This window comes from Gossypium hirsutum, chromosome A08 (genome assembly GCF_007990345.1).
Source record: "Gossypium hirsutum isolate 1008001.06 chromosome A08, Gossypium_hirsutum_v2.1, whole genome shotgun sequence".
Classification (NCBI taxonomy): Eukaryota; Viridiplantae; Streptophyta; class Magnoliopsida; order Malvales; family Malvaceae; genus Gossypium; species Gossypium hirsutum.
Genome location: NC_053431.1, coordinates 126,913,338 through 126,937,195, shown reverse-complemented (window position 1 = coordinate 126,937,195; position 23,858 = coordinate 126,913,338). Strand labels below are relative to the sequence as shown.

Below are 23,858 nucleotides of genomic sequence, written 5' to 3'. Positions count from 1 at the left end.
ATCCTAATGTGATAATTGTTACCAATTTCAAGACATCATATTTGATCCTTTTTGGAAACATGCATAGAAGTACTCATAGCCCCTTCTCAACCCATAAATAGGAAGATAATACGCTTCAATTCAGTCGAACTCATGTCCTCCTATATTAACAATAATACTTATGCCAATCAAGTTAATACTCAATCGACAATTATATTATATTTTTTTATATAGTAATTATCCTATACTTGGAATTGCACTACATCTATACTCCTTGCTTAAATTAAAAGTTAAATTAAAAACCATTTAAGCGCTCCAAGATTAAATTTAATTAAATTAACCGACGCCAACCCTTCAAAATTAAATTAATTAATTAAAAATCATTAAAAGAAAACCTTCATAAACCTTCCATTTCCGTCCTTATTTAAGCCCCTCCTCCCCTATGGTCATTACCTCCACACTAAAGCTTACTTTTCGATTTCAGGTCTAAAAAAAAGAAAAAATAACAGAAACATGAGGATAGCTTACTTGGACCGAACCGTACACGAAACCGACGGCGAACCGAAACCCAACGGTGACGTTTCAGCCATATCCAAATCCATCGACCTCCAAGGCAGTGTCGAGACCGGTGACAAAACCACCATAGCCAGCAAAGACTTCGGCGGTCTTTATTCAATCAAACCGTTAGCTTTAATCAAACCTGCCGGATCAGACGACATTTCTAGGGCCATCAAAGCCGCTTCACGTATCCCACGTATGACGGTAGCGGCGAGGGGTAACGGCCACTCCATCAATGGTCAAGCGATGACAAACGGAGGGCTAGTAATAGACATGCGTTCTACAGAGGAAAACCATTTCCGACTCTTAAACATTAACGGTTCCTTTTTTATCGACGTCTCCGGCGGGGCATTATGGGAAAACGTCTTGACAAGGTGCGTTTCACGGTTCGGTTTAGCTCCGAGGTCATGGACTGATTACTTGAGCTTAACGGTTGGGGGGACGTTATCTAACGCCGGCGTTAGCGGTCAAGCTTTCCGTTATGGTCCTCAGATATCTAACGTGACGGAACTGGAAATCGTTACCGGAAAGGGAGACATAACGGTTTGTTCCGAAACCCGAAATCCGGAACTCTTTTTCGGATCCCTCGGTGGGCTTGGTCAGTTTGGTATTATTACCAGAGCTAGGGTTAAGCTTCAACCAGCTCCAGACATGGTGGGTTTCACTGTTTCGAGACACTGCATGTACGATGATTTTGTCTTTTTATTTATTTATTTGTGTTTTTAGGTGAGGTGGATAAGGGTGGTGTACACCGAGTTCGACGAGTTCACTCGGGATGCTGAGTTTCTGGTGAGTCGGGACGACGGCGAGTCGTTTGATTACGTAGAAGGATTTGTATTTTGCAACAATGATGACCCGGTTAATGGATGGCCAGCCGTGCCATTGGACCCTGTTCATGGGTTCAACCCGGGGATTATCCCTCAAACCGGTGCCTCAGTCCTCTACTGTCTTGAAGTGGCTTTTCATTACCAGAAGGTTGACCACCCTTCGACTGTAGATAAGGTAATATATTTTTTGTCTAATTATGGTTTTAGTCCCTCCATTATGCTGCAATTAGAGATTTAATCTCTTTACTATAACTTGTCATTATTTTCTCTCTAATTTTAAAATATTATTATTAGGTCGAGCAAAGGAAACCGAGAAATTGACAACATGATTTCTTTTTGTTAACATCTGAACCAATGGTGTTTGGACAAAGTATTTCATAAGTTAAAAATCTCAGTTAAACGGGTTGGATTTTGTGTTTTTCTTTGATTTATAATTAATTATAATTTTTACGGTAAAAATAAATTATTTTTCCAAAAAATACTATATATAAGTTATTAATTATTTTTATTTACTTTACTTTAATTTTATTATTTATGAATAAAAAATTGAAACTTTACTAAATAATGTATAAAAGTTATAAAAATTATTTTAAAAAAAATAAAGTTGAAAAATCTCAAATCCAAAACTATTATAAAAAAACTGAAAATTAAATCAAACAAACTGTTTAAAAATAAAAAAAATATTGAACCTTAGGAAAAATAACCCCAACAATGGTGTTAGCTTAAAAATCTTTTATCATCACTTTAAAAATATTAAAAAAATAATAAACTAAAACCATAATTATATATTCATTATTTGGATTTTTTAAGTAAAAGAAACATGGTCACCCCTACATTAGAAGTCAATTACATTTTATCTGTTCTACTTATAAAATGCGTAAATGAGTCTCTATATGTTAAATCAAATAGTAAATTAATTTTTTTGTTAAAATTATATCGATTTTTACTGTTAAAAATTGATTCTTGCACATCAACATGATGTATACATAGTGTATCATATTTTATTATCCGATTATTTCGTTAATCATATCAGTTTTTAACCGTACAATTTGATAAAAATTTTAATAAAACTGATTAATTTTTATTAATTTAATATATAAAAATTAATTTATTTATTTTTAGAAAAGACAATAAAATATAAACTAATTTTTAGTATAGAATTATGGATGATATATATATTAACAATCACCCGCATCATGTAGTGACATAACAATATAGAACTTTAAGCAGTCAACGAGTGGTATAAAAAAGATACTGAAATTTTGACAATTTTCAGTGGGTCCAATTAATCAACAATGTCCGAAGCCGGACAATGAGGAAAAAGTCAAGGGAAAATTTCTAAATTGGTTATACGTGTACAACCCTCAGCGATTGAGGACGGGCCTCTTATCGAATCCCATCATATCACGAACCGAATAATTCACTATATGCTATGATTTTTTGTTATTAATTTTTTAAAAGAAATTATTATTCATTACTTTTTTTTCTTTTATCAAAATTTCCAATTCATCAACGTTATAATTAAAATTTTTAAAAATCACATCCCAATAATTTAACGATTAGCTTGAGAATTTGAGTTTGATGGTTTTTAAAATACGTGTATAATTGAGTATTGGTAGTTTGAAAATAATTTATCAAGAGTTAGATTATTTTTATTAAAAAATGATAAATTAATTTTTATATATTAAATTAAAGAATAAATTATTTTTTATTAAAATTTTTATCTTTAATATGGCGTGCTATATCATGTTAACGTACAAGTTTACTTTTATCACAAAATATCTTGTCATTGAAATTTAAGTGAGTTACTTTTTATTCTATATGAAAATAACGTGATTGCCCCTAACTCCATCTTTATTTTACTGTGCTTTCCCTTTTGCAGGCCGTGGCCGGACTCTTAAAACGGCTGCGTTTCGTGGAGGGGTTGAAGTCTCAGGTGGACCTCAGCTACGTGGAGTTTTTATTGCGTGTGAAGCGTGCGGAGGAACAAGCGAAGGCCAATGGCATTTGGGATGCCCCGCATCCATGGTTGAACCTCTTCATCTCCAAATCAAACATCGTTGATTTTGATCAGACAGTGTTTAAGAAGATGGTGAAAGATGGAATCGGTGGTCCCATGCTGATCTACCCTCTTATGCGAAGCAAGTGAGTATTTCCCATTTCGCACTTTAAGGCTCAATGTAAGGGTAAAATTTTTTCAAAATAATAAGCTAAACATTTATGAAAATGTTCAATAAGGATTTTTCATTCACAATCATGACTCGCACAAACACATTTTGTGGACCCTTTGATTGTATTCCAAAACTGCATGTCTGCCACGTTTTAGATGATGAGGTCTCATCAAAAGCTTAGTATCTCGACACGTGTCACCTATAGAGCTGAGGAACCACAGCCAATTTCACCTCATCAAACACGGTTAATTTTATGAGGGTAAATTCCACTAGACGTCCTCATACTATAACTCAGATTTAAATTGGTCTTAAAACTTAATTTTATGGGAGCCAATTTCACGTACATGTGCACCCCGACAACTTAATAGTTGACGTGTTGAGCAAAAAAACAATGTCATTAAACTTTACGAAGGATATTTTCTAACACGTGAAATACAACTTTTTGAATGTGTTTTTTCAGGTGGGATAATCGTACGTCGGTGGCATTACCAGACAGCGAAATCTTTTACCTTGTGGCATTGCTTCCGTTCGTATCGAGAGGGCCGTCGGTCGAGGAATCGGTGGCACAAAACCGGGAAATCGTCGAATGGTGCATCAAAGAGGGTTTGGATTTCAAGCTATATCTCCCTCATTACCAGTCGAAAGAGGGGTGGAAACGGCATTTTGGGGATCAATGGACGAGATTTGTAGAGAGGAAGGCTAGTTTTGATCCTATGGCTATCCTTGCACCTGGACAAAACATTTTTAAAAGGACCCATCTATCTTAATTTCTAATGTATATTAAAAAATTTATCATATTTAACATGATTTTATGTAAAAAAAGGAATATTATCCTAATCAATTGCAATAAATATCGTAAACAAATAAAAAAATCAAAATATTAAAATAATGATATTTTAAGTATTTATTTGTATCCAAGAAAATAATCTCAAAATTATATTCATCAAGGACAAAGTCAATTTTTTAAGGGATTATAATTAAATTATAAATATTTAGGAGACTAAAATGTAAATTTACACTATATCAAATTATAAAATTATAATTTTTGAAGGGGTTATTTAGTTGTATCCATAACCCTTCTATCCTATGTTAAGTGACTTTCATGCTTAAATTTTGACTCAAAAAATTAAAAATTCTTGGTATCGAAAGTTTTTTTTAACTATGCAATTAGATAATTATATATTGATACATAATATTAAAAGGGCATGTTTAAAAAGCCTGAAAACTGAATTATTAATTTTTGGAGGGATTAAAAAAATATATATTTATTTAAAAGATTATATCACATTATTAATACATTTCGCCTCTACTTTAAGAAAAGAAAAAAAAATTGTGTTTAATGCACCACAATATAAGTTCAATATTTCATGCAGTAAATTGGTCCATTTTTTTATCTTACATGGTAAAAATAAGTTACAAATGACAAATTAATTATAGACTATGGTTTATTACTTATGGCAAGTAAGCTTTGCTAAACCTGCCACAGCTAAAGAGTTAACGTAAGTGCATGGCTCGGTGTAGATCGACGTCCAACGTAGATCACTAAACTTATCTTGCTTGTCCGGTCCACCGAGGATGGCGCCAGTTAACTCGTTAGGGTTCGGTGAGTCCTTATTGAACCAACGGGCGAAACTCATGCCGCAATTGATGTCCTCGTTGGCTTCCGATAATGGTATCGATGCACCCCTATGGTGGGCTTGTTTTGGTGGATTGTTCCCGAACCCTACCATGTATGATCTCCCTAGTGGGTTTGCCCCGAGTATGTAATCCATCTACAAATTCAAATTCCGTAAGTGAAGTAGATTGGAAGTCGAGCTTTACGATTTAAGATTTAAGGTTTTAGGGTTTACCTGTTGCTTAGCGAAATTCAACACAGTAGAGGCGTCAAACTCTTGGCAATCACATTTGACCTTTAGGTTGTGACGTTGAAGCAAGTCACCATAGATACTGAAGAGGAAAGAAACTCCGGTAACGTATTGGAGGTTAGCTCCATCTCTTAAATGGATCAAACCACCTGAAATATATAAATTGTCAAATTTTCATTAATCAACAAATATTTTTCAAAATGGAATCAATAATTAAATTGATCAAACTATTAATTTTCGGTTCGTCTATCGATTCAATTGAATAAATTATTTTAAACTCATAATAAGCAAATGGGACTGTAATGGTGACCAATCCACCCCAAATTTTGGGAAAATTTCATTTCTCCTTAACATTTAAAATAAAATTTAATTAGGCCCCCAGTTTTTGGAAATTTTCATTTTTTCCTTGAAATTTTTAGAAAATTTTATTAGGCCCTTCCAATTTATTGAAAAATCTTATTATACCTTTTTTTTAATTTTAATTAAACTGTCTTAAAATTCTCATTAGTTTCACAAAAAATTTAAAATTTTAATTAGACCCCCAAAATTTTTTATTTTAAAATCTCATTAAAACTCCTAATTTTTTTTTAAAAACTAGGCCTTAAAACTTAGTCCTAAAATTCACCACTGTTAAAAATATTTAAATAAAATAAAGAAAATGATTCAATAGCTAGTTCATTAGTAAACCGGTCCAATCCCTTATTTCAGATTAGTACCCGGCTAGTTTTCGATCTGACTGGCCGGTCCGATTTTGAAAAGCAAACATGATGATGGAGAAATGAAGTAGAGACCTGGAGTCTTGGGTACTTTGAAATAAGGACTTTGAGGAAGCACAGAGCAAATATAACTATCAGCATGTTCCTTGAAGATTTTCAAAGCCTCATCATTGCTTTGAAGGAAAATCTGCAATCATATATATATATACACACACAAACAAGCATTGGTGAGATGATTAGATTCATTGCAAAAAAAAAACAAAAAAAGAAGGGGTTGAATATCGATGATTTTGGGATTTAAAGATTAGGGTTTAACGAACATCGGAAAGGAGGACTTGGATTCCAGCATATTTGAGATCCCAATTAAACTCATCCACAACTGCACTCACTGCTTCTTCTGTTATAAACTTCCTAAACTTCTGATCATGTGTGGCTGTGTATAACCATGATGCAGCCCACAACAATTCATCCTACAATAATTTACATATTTGTCAACATTTCATACGAAAACCAATATATATAGCTATTTTAGTCCCTAAGAAGAGGTAGGGAGTGATCTTGGTCCCTTAGCTAAGTGGTACAATAGGCATTTTAGTCCCTTTCAATTATAAATTATTCAATTTAAGTTTTTTTAAACATTTTTTTAGTCTTTAGTCCTCAAGCTTCTAAAATTTTATTTTGGCCCTTAATATATATTGAGTCCCTAACTTTACTCACTAAAAGTATTATGGAGAGCCCTATACTATTAAAAAATGGGTAAATTAATACCTATACATTAAACTAAAAAGTAAATCGACCCTTTCTATTAATAATTCATCTATTTGTATTGTTAAAAATTAATGTGGCTGATGGAATAATTAGACATCACGTGTACGCCATATTGATGTACGTAGACTAATTTTTAACAATAAAAATGGATTAAGTTTTTAACAAAATGGCTAATTTACTTTTTGTCCTAATACATATGAACTAATTTGAAGTAAAGAGAGTAAAATGTAATCCGATTCTTAATATAGGAACCTCCAAGATATTTTTACCAATGATACCCCTGAAAATACATATATAGACATATATATATACTAAGAGAGAGAGAGAGAGAGAGTTACATTATAGCCAGAAAAAGAGCAATAGAAGGGGCATTCTCCATCGAAAGTTCCTTTGTTCCTCTTACCAAAGTAGAAAAGCTACAAAAAGGAAAATAACCGCAGAATAAATAAATTTAACGTCCATTTCATACATGTATACGTACATATATGTATATGTATATGCATACCGATTTGGCTTTGTTAAGAAGTCTACGTGCATAAGGAGGATCGACATATCTAAAGACAATAGAAGAAGCAGCCATTGCAGCTGAAGTTTCAGCTGCAATCTCTGTCCCAGGTTCGGTCTCATTGATTTGCAGCACAGTCCTCGGTGTCTTCATATTTTCTGGTCTCACCCAACATTTATGATCTTCTACAGGATCCCCAACCTTTTCCCCACAAACAAAATCCCAACATCATTATTATATATATATATATATTGTAAAACTATTACGGAGAAGAGTCAGATTATATTTTATTCTCTCTACACAAAAAATAGATAAATTAGTCTCTAAATGTTAAATCAATGAGCAAACTGATCTATTTATTAAAAATTGTATCTATTTTTACTGTTAAAAATTAATTCCAGTACATCAACTTGAGGTAATAGAAATGACCAATTTATTTTTTGATCTAACGTGTAGGGACCAATTTGCTCATATTTTGAGTAAATGGGGCAAAATGTAATCTGATTTCTAATACAAGGGCCTCTCTATATATATAAAGTAAAATTATCATAGAGGCTCTTATATTTTGAGTCGAATTATATTTTGCACCCTTATTAAAAAAATAAACAAATTAGTATTGTACATTAGATTAAAAAGCAAACTGATTCTTTTTGTTAAAAATATCATCCATTTCTATTGTTAAAAACTAATGTGATTGATGAAAAATCAATATACTCTTTGATCTATTTTACCAATTTTAGAATAAAATTGAGTAAAAATGCATTCTATTCCTAATACAAATGATTCAATGTATATTCATTTACCTGAACATAGAAGATGCCACGTTTTTTGCCACATTTGAGGAAATAATCAGTACCCCAACGAAGTGCCGAATGAACACTTCCCATTTCTCCTGCAGCTTTGAGTTCCTTTTCGTAAGCAATGGCGGACCAAGCCAAGGTAGTGATCGTAAACGCCATCGGCATCCCGTATTTCACGTTATCGCCGGCATCGTAATATCCTCCAACAAGGTCCACCTGCGAATTATTCATCAAATTAATATGCATACAAAAGATTTCTCTCGAAAGAGTCTACAAATAAAACTGAAACATATCATTTACATTTGCTTCTTTTCCATCATCGAGTGCAGAGTCTCCTCTCCAATGTATTCTATTATTAGCAGGGAGTTTACCCGATCTTTGTGCTTCTAAGAACATTAGGGATTTCGTAAGGGCTTCTTTGTAATTAAAATTATGTCCATTACAACATTGAAAAACAGCCAACCATGTAATAAGAAGAGCTGCAAATAATGTTTTTGTCCCCATTTTTTAAAAGCCCCCCCAAAAAAACTCAGACTTTGATTTTCAATAAATATTCAAAATCTAGAAGAACCAAGTCTTTTTAAGAGCTCCAAGGCATTGGAGCTCTGGGTTTTTATTCTTTTTTATTTCTTAGTTTTGGGTGTGGATGAATGAAAAAAATGAATGAAGGGGAAGACTAGTTATAGGGAATTACAATTGTTAAATTTAGCAATGGTGGGGAGGGTTAGTATGTTAAATTTAGGCTCTTTTTTTTTTTGTGGCCAAAAACATTGATTTTTACTAAATATTGGGTATTTTAGATTCATGGTTCAGCTTTTTTTGCCCTTTTTCAAGTTTTTTTCTTCCAAATTGTGTGTTTTACTATTGGATTTGCTCTTTTTTTTTTGTTCCTCAAAAAAACTGAATCTATCTTTAGTTCTCGATGATTTTCATTGATTGAATTTTCGATTTATTTCATAAAATTTATTTTTAATTTTAATTAACATTTAATTCAAATAAAATGATTAAGTTTAAAATCAACCATAAAAAATTAAATTAAATTTTAGCTATAATATACCATTAATCCTTTTTTTTTTTCAGATTTCGAAATTGAAATTCAACTATTAACATCGTGTTTGAGGTTATAATATGCCATTAATTCCTATATTTTGGTATAAATTAAATATATATTTTTACTACTATCTTAATTTTTCTTTCTATTAATTAAATTTCTTAAAATAAATTAGTATTTGCCCTATAATATAATATATTTAATTTAAATATGATATAACTTATATAATATATAAAATAAAAAATACCATAGAGTCAAATTTATTTCGGTTTTAAATATTGGAGTTCAAACTCGACTAACATTTTAAATGTGTTTTTTTTGTTTAAACTCATTTTTTAACCTAATATTTTCATCCAAGCCCTCCAAAATTTTGTATAAAATTTTATTTTATAATATATGTTTTTAGAGTAAATTGTATTAAATATTCTTAAACTCTGACTTACATTCGAAATTGATCCTTAAACTTTAAAATCTTTAATCGCACTTCTAAACTTCGGTGATTATATTAAAAAAGTTCTTTCATTACTAAAACCATTAATTTTACCATTAGACACATTAAATTTTATGTAAAATAATTTTTAAAAATTATTAAACCTTTAAAATAACAAAAAGATAAAATGAGAAAACCCACCGGCATAAACTAAAGTAAAAACTAAAAAAAATTAGACCAAATTAAAACTAAAAAAAAAGAAGAAAAACTTTGAGGACTAATGGAATGGTTTAATTGATATAATCTTTAAAGTTTAGAATATAATTAAAAGGTTTTAAAGTTTAGAGATAAATGTAGAATGTGAGTCATAATTTGTGGACGTTTAATATAATTTTCTTATATTTTTAATTTTAATTAGTATTAAACTCAAATTTATAATGTTGTTGGAACTAGACTGGATTAGTCGGTCAGATCAAATTTATAATATTTTTAATTTGATAAAAAAATAAAAAATTAAAACAAAAAATTAATAAATATAATTACATATTTAATCTTCAACACTTGCCCTTTATATAATTTTAACCCTAATTTTAAGTAATTAAGAAATTGGTAAAGCAAAATTCAAAAAAAAAAATCTGTGCTGTCAAGCAAAACAGCTAAAATAATATATAACTTTAGTCTAAAATGAAGAAAACCCAAAAGCTCAAATCCCCCAAAAGGATTAAAATATCTTACAAAGATTATATTTGTACTGTTTATCTTCTCATTTTATCTCTTTAAGCTAATGGATCCTTTCTATTTGTTTCGCAAAGGTATAAATCTCTCCTTTCATTTCTCAAATTTCCTTCTTTTTTTTGGGGGGGGGGGGGGCTGACTTGAGCTGAATTTTCTTAGAATTAGCTACTTGTCTAATGAAATAAGAGCATAAGTTTTTCTATATGCTTTGCTTTTGGTTCTAGTTTATTTTGTTGAAGTACAGTGCTTGATTATGTTTATTTTTGGAATTTTCAATTTTTTTATAACTAGGGTTTTCAATTGAATTAAGTCCTGTTGTTAAGTGAATTTTAGTGTTTTCAGCTGTATCTTGGCATGGTTTGGTGAAAATCTTGTTATTTGTTTCATAATCTTGAAAATAAGCTTATTTAGACATTGTTCATAAAACTGGTTAGCTGTAGTTGTTTAATTAATCATAATATTATCGAACTGCATTCATGCCAGTCGATTATGGTCCGATGTTATAAGTAGTTTCATGGAAATGATTATTGTTGTTTGAGGTTTGGTCTGACTTTCGTGTATTAAGCGTATTCCAGATTAGGGAAGGACATATTTCATTTATTAATGTGATATGTTGGACGGTTTTTGCAGGTTTCGTTTAGTGTTTATTGGAAGTCGATGTTGGCAGCGTATGCTCTGCACCAGTTTGCTATGTAGATCCTTTTTATGTTTCGATATAAGGAAAGAATGAACTTCTCTGAGAAAGGAAACCGAATTAGTGATGCGAAACAAAATACCCCTGGCAAGGTAACGATTTTGAATCCTAATGCAGCGGAGTTTGTTCCATTTTCTCGTAGATCACCGTCGTCATCAGGAAGCACTAGTGCAGTTGATGGAACAACAAGGTTTGCTGCTACTGGGACCCTAGGGAAACCGGTGCTTGATAGGTCAAGGTCTTCCGTCTCTAATAAATCGAAAGAAGAGGCTCATCAGTTCTGGCAGTCCCAGCTCCCTAATGGCATTACCTCGGACTTTAAATTTATTAATGAGGAGGATTCTCAAGGAATCGGGTCTGGGAACCTCTCTTTAGGTGGTTTATCCTTGCATGATGGTAGCAAAGTTTCAAGGTTTCTTGCTGTTGCAGATGGTGAATATGTGTACAGTGATAGGCAGGAAATACGGAATCCCTACAGTAATGGTAATAACATAGCTGAAAAATTGAGATATCGTGCTTCATCCTACGGAGAGGATCCTATGTCTGCAAGTTTTTTACATTTACCAGCCGAAACATTGGACGAGCAACTTGTTAAAAGTGATCAGCTACTTGGCAATGGGAGGGAGGGTCACCTATATAACAGAAATTCGAGACATGGACTCGTGACCGATATGTTACGTGAGCATGAAATTATGGATGGTAATGGTACTGAAATGAATCCCGTGGATTTTTTGGTTGCTCAGTTCCCTGGTTTTGCTACCGAAAGCCTTGCGGAGGCTTATTTTGCAAATAGTTGTGATTTAAATCGGACAATTGAGATGCTTACTCAGTTTGAGATGAAAGGTTCTTCTGATTCGACTATTGGGTCAAGTAGAAGTTCTCACGGGTCGGCTCATACCTACATTGCTGCAACAGCAAGAGGTGCTTATGCTGATAGAGTACAGACTCGTGGTTTAGCTTGTGCAACCGGAGATGCAGTGGGTAGTATTCTGCACTTAATAAAGATCATGCATTTGCATAGCTTTATTTATTTGCGTTAACAGTATTGAACTGGCAGCTAATTTGTACTCAGAACTGCGGGAAGAAGCTCGAGACCATGCCCGATTATATGATGCATGTTTCAAACAGGTATCGTGTTATAAAATTGTTGCAAGTATTTAAACTAATACGTTCATAGATTTGACGTTTTGTTAGCATGAAATGGAATGAGTTGTTTGCCTGCTCAACTTATTCATAAGGTTAATTGAAATAGGCACGCCGAGCATTTCTCATCGGCAATAAGGCTCTAGCAAAGCAATGTACTTTGTGCAGTTGTGCAGCTCATGGAAAAGCTCGAGAATCTATCAATCGCCAAAGGTTTGTCATTTCTTTCCCATTGCACTTGGTCCCTTAACATGGTGTCTAACCCGGCTTTGATCAGTTCTTGGTAGGCTTAATACTAGTTTGTTCTTTTTGACTGTTCATCGTAAATGATAATATAGGAACCCGGTTTTGGTTTCTCCGGAGAATGTGCGAGGGAAAGAACACATGATAGACCTGCATGGATTACATGTTAGCGAAGCCATTCATCTGCTTAATCATGAATTATCTGTTCTGAGGAGCACAGCACGGGCAGCGGATCAACATTTGCAGGTTTACATATGCGTCGGAACTGACCACCATACTAGGGGTTCTCGTACACCGGCAAGACTTGCAGCTGCTGTACAACGGTACCTCCTTGAAGAAGAGTGCCTTGAGTTTACTGTACCACAGACTGGGCTACTTCGAGTTGTAATATACTGAAGCCACGGACTTGACATGCGATGTACATAGTTTTTACTTTGTTAAATACGTTTCGTAGGTTGTTAATTCTCTGATGTAACTAATAGAATTGACTGACAATGGTGTCATCGAGTAGGATTTGGCTTTAGAACACGATCTAGACCTGGAATTATCCAAATATCAAATCTGAACGTAAGACGTTTTAGGCTCTAAGTAAGAGCTCGTATACAATACTGTTATTATCCCAACTAACACGCTTCAACATTTCGAAGCTTTTACGGTTTCCTAAGAAATCAATTCGTTTGAAAATCACATATCCACATTCAACTGTCTCTTTGCTCGAGTATGCCGCTCGAAGCCGATCAGCATGCCTTGAATCCGTGTGAATAGCAGACTCGATTTCGTGAGCTGACATGTTTTCCTACAAAAAAACAAAATGATCATTTGGGTAAAGATTGATTGCAGCCTGACCCAAACGCGTAATAATTCGGGAAAGCCAAGGCTTGCCCGAGGATCGTTGGAGCATTGCCAGAGTCAAATGCAGTTTTGAATATGTACCTGATAAAACTCGTAGACATAATCCAAAACCTGCAAGCATGTAAAGCCATTATGGCTGAAATATGTCCTCGAAGAAGGCCCCATCTCCGAAAATCGATCGACCAGAAATAGTATGGTAAGAAACTGGTTTTCTAGTATCAACTCATTTTTCTCACTGCTAATGAGTTGCAGAAAACAGTTAAGAGTGAGATAATACATAACTCGTATAACACGAAAAGGAACAAAATTTATATGACAAATCAATCACCTTTCTGTAAGCAACCGGGTTAAGTCCATAAACGAGCCCCCTGAATTCTTGCCATCACCGTTTGCATCAAAGAATATGGATCGATGATCACTATCCTCGTCACCACTAAAAGATTCAGTGTAAATACGAGCACTTGAAGTTGGTTTGGATATCGACCAACAAATTGAATCCAGAAGAGTGCTCGGGCTTATTGGATGGATCGGAGTTTGACATGTCTGAAAGTGAAACAGCATTTCAAAGATACGCTAGATAAATACCGTGTGTCACAGTCCATGTCCAGTTTTGCTAGGTTAAAGTTCTAGTAATAATTAGCTGCCAAACATGATTAACCACTTACCTGCATATGACAATTGCGACGATTCTGAATCCTGGTTTTAGCTAAATGTACAATCTGTTGCCTCTCTTCATGAGTTGCATTCCTTTTCAAGCTTTCGGTATTTTGCATGAACTTAGCCGCGTTGTGATTCCGGGAAGTTTCGAGCACTGTCCCAATCTGCCTAGCCAAATCGACCGAGACACCAACAAGCCTCAGCAGGTTCCTATCCTTAGCTGTTTTCAGTACCCACAATGGCTTGAGACATTAAATATAAAATCAGTTCCAGCATTATGAATCATTGATCATCCTAATGTGTTATGCACAATCGAACTCACCGTTACAACGTTGCTTGAGTGTCCAATATATTGATGGACAGAACTCTCCTCGCACACTACGAGACTCACATCGCAACCAACAAACCATCGATCTATGGTTGCAGCCCCTTCTTTAGACACAACCTCGAGAACCTACCAAGCAACATACACAAAAATGGTGACCCCAGTTTATCAACTTACACCGTATAGAACATATCGAATATTACCTTATTCCATAGTTCACCCGAAATATTAGAATCAATGTACACAGTATGACCCGATAGTGCCGAGTCCATGCATTTATCAGAGATTCTATCAGAAGATCGTAGTTGTAGTTTCTTTATCGTCTTGATTTTCTTGGTTTCCTGAAAACCGGAAGGAAGACACGAACTATCCGTTGACCCGACGAGCAGGTTCAACTCATCTACACGCGGGCTACATTCTCCGATACCCTTCACGGTATACACTGATTCACTTAACCTTCCTGCAAGCCAAAAAAAAAAAAGAACATTGACCTTGTACATTGTACCGAGCTCAAAAAAAAGAACATGTTTTAGAGCACAGCTTGATCTTACTGTTGCTCTTAACACTATCGACGAACCATCCAATCGTAACAACGAACAAACCGTTTCTCGATCTGTGTTTTAAAACATGCTCGAACTTAGTTCCACTAATGCTGTTAACCAAACATTAAGGTATGACATAAAACACTTGCATTGCCACCATATAATAAAACAATAGAAAGAACATGAAACCATATTAAACTAAAAAAACAATACAAAAAGATGTAAAAGTATCATAGAGGTCCTGTACTAAGAGTCAAATTGCATTTTGTCTCTTCTACTCAAAAAATAGGTAAATTAATTCCCATACGTTAAATCAAAGAGCAAAATGATCATTTTGTTAAGAATTGCATCCATTTCTACTATTAAAAATTAGTCATTATATGTCAACATGTACACATGGCATGCCACATATCACTATCTAGTATAAATTGATGAAATTTTTAACAAAAAATTAATTTACTTTTTGATTTAACGCACATAAATTAATTTATCTATTTGTTTAAGTAAATGAGATAAAATACAATCTCACTCTTAATAAAATAACCTCCACATCACTTTTACCTAGAAAAGGATATTTGAACCACCTGTACATTGAGGATGTAAGCTAGTACTGTATTGTCCCCCTAATCTCTCTGTTGCTTCCATAACTTGTTTCTTTGCTTCTGAAAAACAAACAAAAAATAAACATGAATTTCATGATCAAAGAATAAATGTCTAACATTGTTATACCCACACTTCGCAAGATTACCTCAGTCTATCAATCTTATGCGAGCTAGCAAGACCGCTTTGCAACCCACCAACTAATTTAGTCCTAATATGATATTCTATATTTAAAAAGGTAACTCTCTTTGAGTTAGAGGATGTCTGTTATCCTTATACAATATTTATTGTTGTCCTAATATGACAACCCATACTTGAAAAGACGAAAGGCATAAATAAATCGACTAAACTCAAGAGAATATTAAATTAATAAGTAAATGACACATGTCACCTTAAAAAAACCAACAACACTCTATTAGATTCTCAAAACCCGAGAACAAGGAATTTCTTTCTCTCAATTATCTTTCTTCCTTCTAAGCATTCGTAACACCTCCTAAGACTTTATACCTTTCGGATGTCAATCACCAGATTTCTTGTAGTGCTTTAGCAGAAGTAGGATGTCTGCCATCCTTGCACCACATTTATCGGTATTTCTAACATAACAATCTATACTTAAATGACGAAATATAAGGAGGCTAGAATGACCGACAGCCTTTTTTATAAGATCCCCAAGGTCGAGTAAGGATCTCTCTCGGCAATGCAACTCTTACTACACTCCACCTCTCGAGTGAACCGTTATCCTAACTTGGTATCATAAAACATATACATGCTTACATACATACATACATACATACATACATACATAAACTGTTGAAGACAAGATTACCAACCTTTAGATAAACCAGTTACACAAATAACCAGACCGGAAAATGGACCAAGGGATCGAACCATTGTTGATAATTCAGAGCCATGAGAGGTGGTAGGAGAAGGGGACATAAGATCAAACGATCGGAAGGTTCTAAATGATGGGATTGAAGATGAGAACCCAACAAATAACCTTGAACAACCTTTGCTGTTTATTGTTTCTACTCTTTTAAGACCACCCATGGCCATGTTTTTTTCAGACAAAGCTTGAAAAATTACTGCAAAACAATACGAGGAAAAATGATTATAAAAGAAACCCAGAGAAAGTATGGATTTTTAGACAAAACGAGGATTTTTTTTATCTTTTCTCTTGACAAAAAAAAAGGTAAAGGTGAATTAATTTTGAAGGAAGTGCCATTTTTTTGGGGCTCTGCCATAGAGACCATAGCTGCAGAGCACCAAGAGGAACTTCGGGTGTTTTTTCTTTTGCTTTATTTGAGTGTTTTTTTGAATATGAAAATGAAAGGAACCATTTTTAAAGCTTGCAGATGAAGGAAAAAAAAAAGGGTAAAGCCATGCCAACTATACATAGCAGGGGACATTATTTTCAGGGTCAACTTTATTTTTTTACAGTAAATTTCTCGTGCTTTCAAAAGTTTGATCTTTTTTTTTTCCTTAAAAAATGGGGCTTGTGATTTCATTGAATTCATCAGTGCAACCATTAGCAGCCACCAGCCACCAGCCAAGGGTATACGATTCCACTCAGAGTTGAGATGAGCCCCCTCCCCCCAACCATGCAAACGGCGACAATGGTTTGAATATATATAGAATATAATCTAGATTATGTTACACCACTATACATGGTGTATTCAGAATCGATCGAATTAAATTTTTTTGTTCTAACCGAAAAGTTGATCCATTAAATTTTCTTCATTTAATCAAATAATTAAAGTGCATAACATTATTTAACTTTAGTTTGATTCATTATTGATTTGTAATATAATTCTTTTATATATAAAATAGATTGTAGCTGACAAAAAAATGAGTTTGGGATCATTTGATGTTTTTATATTTAAAATTTTAATTTAGTAATTATTTTTTAAAAATAATTACGTGAATGTACCAATAAAATAAATGTTTTCAATTGACAATAATGGTCTAATAGGACAATTTGGTGTATGGTAAAAGTAATTTATATTATTGAGCTAAGGAATTAACCTAAATCTAAATAAATTCGAGTCAAATCTTTAATTAATATCGATAAATTTAAGATATTAGTCAACTTATCACATTAAAATTCACATGGGAGACCATCAAAACCCTTATTTCTCTCTTTCTATGTGCTATATTTACCTTTCAATTATTGCTTAATTTGAAAGAAACAAATAAAATGGGAGAGCAAAGTGGAGAGGGTGATGGATTAAACTCATTTTTGTTGGACATACTTTGGTGTCACATTTTCTAGTTGACCACTTGGGTCCCAATTGTATATAACATTATAAAAAGGTGATAGGTAGCCCCAGCACCAAGCAAATACCATCATCAACTAGAGTGTATATGTATAATAACATTGTTGACCTTTTTTCATATATTTGAAGTTGAATTTTCTCTTACAAATTATTAACGCAATTATTAATATAACATTATGTTATGTTTATATATTGCATACACAAATAATTTTAAATTACAGTCAAAATTTCATGCATATAATTGTACCAAACTAAAGTTTATGTATCAAATTGCAAATTGAATCAAAATTTATATATAAGTTTGAGATTTATCCTAAAATGACATGCTTGAAAGTAGGCTTGGATAAAAAAGTTAAATCCGTTTAAAATATGAGGTGAGCTTGAACTCTAATATTCAAGGTTCGGATTCCAATTTTATAATATATTAGTTTTCTTTTATTTTTTTATATTGTATAATTTATATCTTATGGAAATTAAAAATATAAATAATATAATATAAATATTAAAACAATTAAGTTATTTATGTTTAAAATTCTAATAAAAATAATTACTTACAAATTTTAAAAATATATAAATGAACTTATAATAGTCATTCATATTATAAAATAAAATTTATTTTGTAAAAATAAAATCAAAGCTTAAAAAATAAAATAAAATTTAATATAGAAAAATCGAAAACCAAACGAATACAAGCCTGAAATAATACAAGCAAAATATTTTCATAGTATTTATAAATTATAATAGTATAGTTGCTAATTTTTTTTTTTTTTGGTTGTTCATAAAACTGAATGGGCTAAAAACCCATTGAAACAAAGCTCAAATCCTATGTTATAGCTGCCATCATATTCACTTCTAGCCCAAACCTTTTGGTTTTGGATTTTCTATCGGGTAAATTTCAAAAATAGTCACCAAACTATGTTTTTTCTTCTATTTTGGTCACTCAACTATTTTTTTTCAATTTAGCCAATAAAATTTTCGAGATTAAATATTTTAGCCACTTCCCTATTAGTTTTCATTAAATAAGTGACAAAAAGAAAGCTGATGTGGACTAATTTGTCGGTCTAATAACAAATTTAGTTTTCAATGTTTATACATTCTATCAATTTGATCTTAAATATAAAAAAAAAACAAAATATTTTAGTGCTCAATGTTTATAAAATTTTTCATTTTAGTTCAAATTCTAAAAATTTCAATAACTTTTGCTCGTAGCATTTATAAAATTTGTTAATTTCATTTTAATTCTGAAAATTTTCAAAAAGAAAAATATCTTTAAAAAAATTATTTTTATCCCTTTAGCTCACCCTATAAATTTTTTGAAATAAATTGTCTTTCAAATACGAGTCAAAATCTCACCTACAAAGAATCATTATTTTAATACTTCATGGAAGAGATGTTGGAAGCAGGAGTTCATTTTGGTCATGATACTAGGAAATAGAATCCTAGAATAGTGCCATATATCTCTGCAAAACGTAAAGGTATTCATATTACAAATCAGATTAGAACTATTCGTTTTTTTATCAGAAGCTTGTGATTTAGTTTTTGATGCAGCAAGTAAGAGAAAACAATTCTTAATTGTTAGTACCAAAAATAAAGCAGCTAATTTGATGGCGTGGGCTGCAATAATGGCTCAATGTCATTATTTTAATAAAAAATGACTCAGTCATATGTTAACAAATTGGCCCACTACAGAAACGGTGCCTTTGAAATAATACTTCACAACACAATGGTAAACAACATTTACAATTATATAAATATTATTAAAATTAAATAATAGTAAAACTATCAAATAATAATAACTAAATATCTCAAATAATAATGAAAATAATATATTTCTAGGTGACGAAAGCAAAACCTATTAAATAATGCTAAAATACGATTTTTTTGTAAATTTATAGATGTTATTTTGGATGAAAATACCTTGCTAAAGAATATATTTATAGTGTTAAATATTAGTTTTAATTGGTATATAACTGCAACAATAATTGATTGATGATTAATCTAAAATAATAAATGTAATTTAGTATGGATCCAGAGTCCAATTAAATGAAAATAACTATTACGTTGTCAACAAAAAAATTATTAATAAAATAATTGTTTTCATATTATATAATATTAAAACATAATTTATAATTGATCGATTTTCTTTATCTTAAATTCTCAATAGTTATACTATTTGTCGAGTTAAAGATTTGTTAGCCAAATCAATATGATTAGATGGAATTGGTATTTATAAAAAAAATAATATTTAATTTAATCATAAAACATATTTATTTTCTTTTGAGTTTTAATATATAAATTAAGAATAAATAAATGTATATATTATAAATTAAATTACCAATTTGTTGATATTATATTTATATATATAATGTTAATCTCACACATTTAATTTTTATGAAATATAAAAAAATGATTTTAACATAATTAATTATTATCATATTAAAAATAAAATCATGTTTACATATAATTTAATTTTTAAAAATTTGATATTTATTTTTAATTTATTCAATTATATAAATGATTTTATAGATTTATAATTTATTTTTTAAAAAATAATAACGATGTTTGAAATAATTATTTGATCTTATAATATTAGAATTTACTGTACTCACAATGTAGGTGGAGAAAATAAATATTTGATATATAAAAATAATATAAAAATAAACAAATAAATAAAATCAGATGATAGTCTTCAAACAAAAATATTTTTAACATAATGAAATATATCAAATATATTTTTATTATGTAATTATATAATTATTATTTTATTATATAAATTAAAAATATTAATTAAAAAGATAAATTGAAAATAACATGTTTATTAATTAAAAATTAATTAAAAATTAAAATTAAAAAATTAAAACTACATGAAATAAAAAAAACCAAATGTGCGCATTATTTTATAGGAAACCTCAGAGTGGCTCTATCTTTTTCTATTTCTATAGATGTATAAGGAAAGTTCCAAAATCATCCTATAATAATCCGGAAATAGAAAAGAAAAAAGGGAGGTTAATGATGATTTTAAAATCTTTTATATCAGGGGATCTAATATCCTTATGCATAACGATAATCAATACAATCGTTATGATCGGACTCTATTATGGATTTCTGACCACATTATCCATAGGTCTTTCTTATATCTTCCTTCTATGACCTTGGGTTATGGAAGAAGGATAAGAAGGAACTAAGAAGAATGAATCAGCAACAACTGGGTTTATTATAGGACAACTCATGATGTTCATGTCAATCTAATATGTATCTCTGCATTTAGTTTTGGGTAAACCTCATACAATAATTATTCTAGCTCTACTATATCTTTTGTTTCATTTCTTCTGGAACAATCATAAAGACTTTTTTTATCACAGAAATCCTACTAGAAATTTAATGCGTAATTTTAGCATTCAATGTGTATTCCTGAATAATCTCATTATTCAATTATTCAATCATTTCATTTTACCAAGTTCAATGTCGGCCAGATTAGTCAACATTTATATGTTTCGGTGCAACAACAATATGTTATTTGTAATAAGTAGTTTTGTTGGTTGGTTGGTTAATTGGTCATATTTTATTGATGAAATGGGTTAGGCTGGTATTAGTCTGGATACAATTTAAATAGGTCTAATGTACTTATTCGATATAATAAGTATATTGTATCATAATTTACAAATTATACAGCTTGAATCTTTAGTATTCTATTATTTATTACCTATGTTTACTATTTAGGTAAAATACCGTCACTCATTCTAAGTAAGAAATTGAAAGGAATTTTTGAAGAAAAAGTGAAGAAGAAAGAAACATAGAAATAAAAAAAATATTTTCCAAAAGAGGAGAGGCTAACCAGAAATAGGGGATCGTAAAAGAAACTTCTTCCCTTGGATTCGAACAAAATCGATAAAAAGGAAAAACTACGAGTGCTTTGAGAGAAAAAAAATATAAACTAAAAGAGGAATTCCACACATACTATAAAAATAGAAGATAAATCTGAAAGAATGAACTTGACCATTAAAATAAAGGAATTGACTTATCAAAACAAAGCGTTTTTCTCAAAATACGTTTTTGCCACATTTAGAAAAAAAACGAGTCTATTTCGTTTAATAAATAAAACTTCGGGCTATATGTCTATTTTACTTTCTGAAATCAGCACGTACTCGTTATTTTATCAAAAAAAGTGTCTTAAGTAATTTTTTATTGACTCGGAGTATCAAGATTGACTTAAAAGTCCCACAATGACGATGATCGTGAAAAACCGTCGCCGTAGTATTGATATTCATCAGCGTTGTCGTCAATAGGCGGCGGACTTATCGGCGGTGAAGGAGGAAACAGTTGATCACCACCATACAACAAGATACGACTCACCGGGGAGTATAACATAGAATCGGACATCCATTGATTATCAGTATCCATGTTCAAAAACGGGGACCACCCATTTCATGATTCTCCTCCGCCTGTAACGGGACCGCTCCCGACGTAGACGAGGTACACTGTTCTTTCCTGGCGTAATTGTCATTGCTCGAATCATTATTGTCATTATTATTATCAGCTCCGTCTTGGTCGTCGACCTGGTTAGCCAACCTAGCAGCCACCGCTCGAATTTCCGACGGGGAAAATGACCTTCCTCCGACGACCTCCGGTGGGTTTTTAGGGAAATTAAAGTTAGCTTCAGGTCCACGTAAACAATAAAGAGCCACATCAAACGCCTTGGCTGCTTTCTCCGCCGAGTCATAAGACCCTAACCAAATACGTTCACGGCTGTTGGGTAATCGGATCTCCGATACCCATTTCCCCCATTTCCGTTTCCTTACACCCTTGTACTTGGAACTACTACCGCTGTTGGAGACATGTTCTACAGGTGATGTTGGCTTCATCGTTATATCGCAAAAACAAAAAAAAGTTACTGATTTGTGTCAATGGAAAGTCCCACTGAGTTAGCTTTTATTGAAACGCCCACTGAGTTAGCTTTTATCGAAACGCCCACTGAATTAGATTCAGGCATTAAAAATTGCGGCTCTTGGAAGTATATATACATATAAGCTGCAGTGGACGGTGGTGATGGGCGGTGCTCACTTCGCAGAAGGTTCAAACTTGTTTAAGGAAACACGGTAGGGACGAACGCAACCGCGTCACCTCAAATCAATTTTGGGTTTCAACAAATGTTTTCTATTAAATATACATATTTTTATTTTGTATAATAATAAATAAATTTAGTTTTAGATATTTGTATATTTAGTTAATTTGATCTTGATTTAATTAATTTAATCCATCATATTTGTATATTGTGAGGCTAAAATTTTTAAAATTTTTAGAATCAAGACTAATTTAATAAAATATATAAACATTAAAGACTAAATTTGTCATCATATCAAATGAAATTTACAATCAATGGAAGATAGTAACATTATAATTAATTGTTTTTAGTTACTTGCTTTCAAAATTGACATAGATTAAATTGATCCGATTTTTTTAGAGGGACTAATTTGCTCAATATTAAAACTTTTACTTTTTTTTCATTTTATATCTTATAAAATTTAATTAAAATTTAATTGTTCAATTTTATATTAATTGTAAAATAATTAAAATTAATAAGAAATAAAAATGTGAATTAATAATAAATAAATAAATTCATGGTATATATTTTAATTTTGTAGAAAAATATAAATAATCTAGTATGTTGAATTTTGACAAGATAATTCTTAAATTAAATCTACAATATCTAACTAAAATTGTTTTTTTATTAATACAAAAACTCGTATCAGTGGAAAAAGATTACTTTTCGATTTATTATGTGATGGCCTAAAAATATTTATAACTGATAATGCGCCAATTTAATATATTTATTGTGTTTAACTTTGATATATTTTTCAGTGAAATATCACATAAATATTACAAAAATAAACTCAAAAAAATGTAATAATAATAATAATAATAAGAGATTTTTATTTATTTATTTTGAACATAATAAACTCATTATATCCGTTGTCAACATCAATTGGGTGTCTGCCAAATATATAATTAATGATAAATACTATGTGATCAACGAAAAAGGAAGAAGGGCTGACCCCCTAAATTGAGAAAGGCTGAACCCTAAATTGAGAAATTGTTACTGAAGTATTTGATAGATAAATTTTAT

At 31.5% G+C, this 23,858-nt stretch overlaps 5 protein-coding genes and 1 pseudogene across 10 annotated transcripts; 3 read left to right on the top strand and 3 right to left on the bottom strand.

The window, feature by feature from the left end:
* The first annotated feature begins 371 nt into the window (after positions 1-371).
* On the top strand, positions 372-4,421 carry LOC121204790 (cytokinin dehydrogenase 7). Its single transcript, XM_041075329.1, has 4 exons — positions 372-1,191; positions 1,264-1,539; positions 3,247-3,509; positions 3,996-4,421. Exons 1-4 carry the CDS (start codon positions 493-495, stop codon positions 4,300-4,302), a joined length of 1,545 nt encoding a protein of 514 aa, XP_040931263.1. The 5' UTR covers positions 372-492; the 3' UTR covers positions 4,303-4,421.
* A 466-nt stretch (positions 4,422-4,887) lies between these two features.
* LOC121204791 (endoglucanase 16) lies at positions 4,888-8,836 on the bottom strand. Its single transcript, XM_041075330.1, has 8 exons — positions 8,490-8,836; positions 8,193-8,405; positions 7,390-7,590; positions 7,223-7,300; positions 6,437-6,586; positions 6,192-6,303; positions 5,386-5,549; positions 4,888-5,307 (listed from the first exon to the last, which is right to left on the bottom strand). The coding sequence occupies exons 1-8, from the start codon at positions 8,691-8,693 to the stop codon at positions 4,984-4,986; spliced, it is 1,446 nt and encodes a 481-aa protein (XP_040931264.1). The 5' UTR covers positions 8,694-8,836; the 3' UTR covers positions 4,888-4,983.
* Positions 8,837-10,270: 1,434 nt separating this feature from the next.
* Positions 10,271-13,073, top strand: LOC121204789 (polyadenylate-binding protein-interacting protein 7). Of its 2 annotated transcripts, none has more exons than XM_041075328.1 (5): positions 10,271-10,482; positions 11,036-12,080; positions 12,157-12,227; positions 12,352-12,455; positions 12,581-13,073. In XM_041075328.1, exons 2-5 carry the CDS (start codon positions 11,111-11,113, stop codon positions 12,879-12,881), a joined length of 1,446 nt encoding a protein of 481 aa, XP_040931262.1. In that variant the 5' UTR covers positions 10,271-10,482; positions 11,036-11,110; the 3' UTR covers positions 12,882-13,073. The 2 variants fall into 2 exon arrangements, with proteins under 2 accessions (XP_040931262.1, XP_040931261.1); XM_041075327.1 differs by having other exon boundaries at positions 10,331-10,482; positions 12,172-12,227.
* On the bottom strand, positions 13,019-16,824 carry LOC121204788 (uncharacterized). 5 transcript variants are annotated; one of them, XM_041075325.1, is made up of 9 exons: positions 16,292-16,351; positions 15,446-15,523; positions 14,871-14,932; positions 14,523-14,779; positions 14,317-14,448; positions 14,003-14,236; positions 13,666-13,880; positions 13,419-13,575; positions 13,019-13,281 (listed from the first exon to the last, which is right to left on the bottom strand). In XM_041075325.1, exons 2-9 carry the CDS (start codon positions 15,451-15,453, stop codon positions 13,063-13,065), a joined length of 1,284 nt encoding a protein of 427 aa, XP_040931259.1. In that variant the 5' UTR covers positions 15,454-15,523; positions 16,292-16,351; the 3' UTR covers positions 13,019-13,062. The 5 variants fall into 5 exon arrangements, with proteins under 5 accessions (XP_040931259.1, XP_040931260.1, XP_040931258.1 ...); XM_041075326.1 differs by having other exon boundaries at positions 13,419-13,572; positions 16,292-16,347; XM_041075324.1 differs by having other exon boundaries at positions 14,871-14,971; positions 16,292-16,333.
* A 3,922-nt stretch (positions 16,825-20,746) lies between these two features.
* LOC121204786 (protein TIC 214-like) lies at positions 20,747-22,730 on the top strand (annotated as a pseudogene).
* Positions 21,806-22,883, bottom strand: LOC121204787 (ethylene-responsive transcription factor ERF017). The gene has a single exon (XM_041075321.1). It carries the CDS (start codon positions 22,594-22,596, stop codon positions 22,138-22,140), a length of 459 nt encoding a protein of 152 aa, XP_040931255.1. The 5' UTR covers positions 22,597-22,883; the 3' UTR covers positions 21,806-22,137.
* Positions 22,884-23,858: the final 975 nt, after the last annotated feature.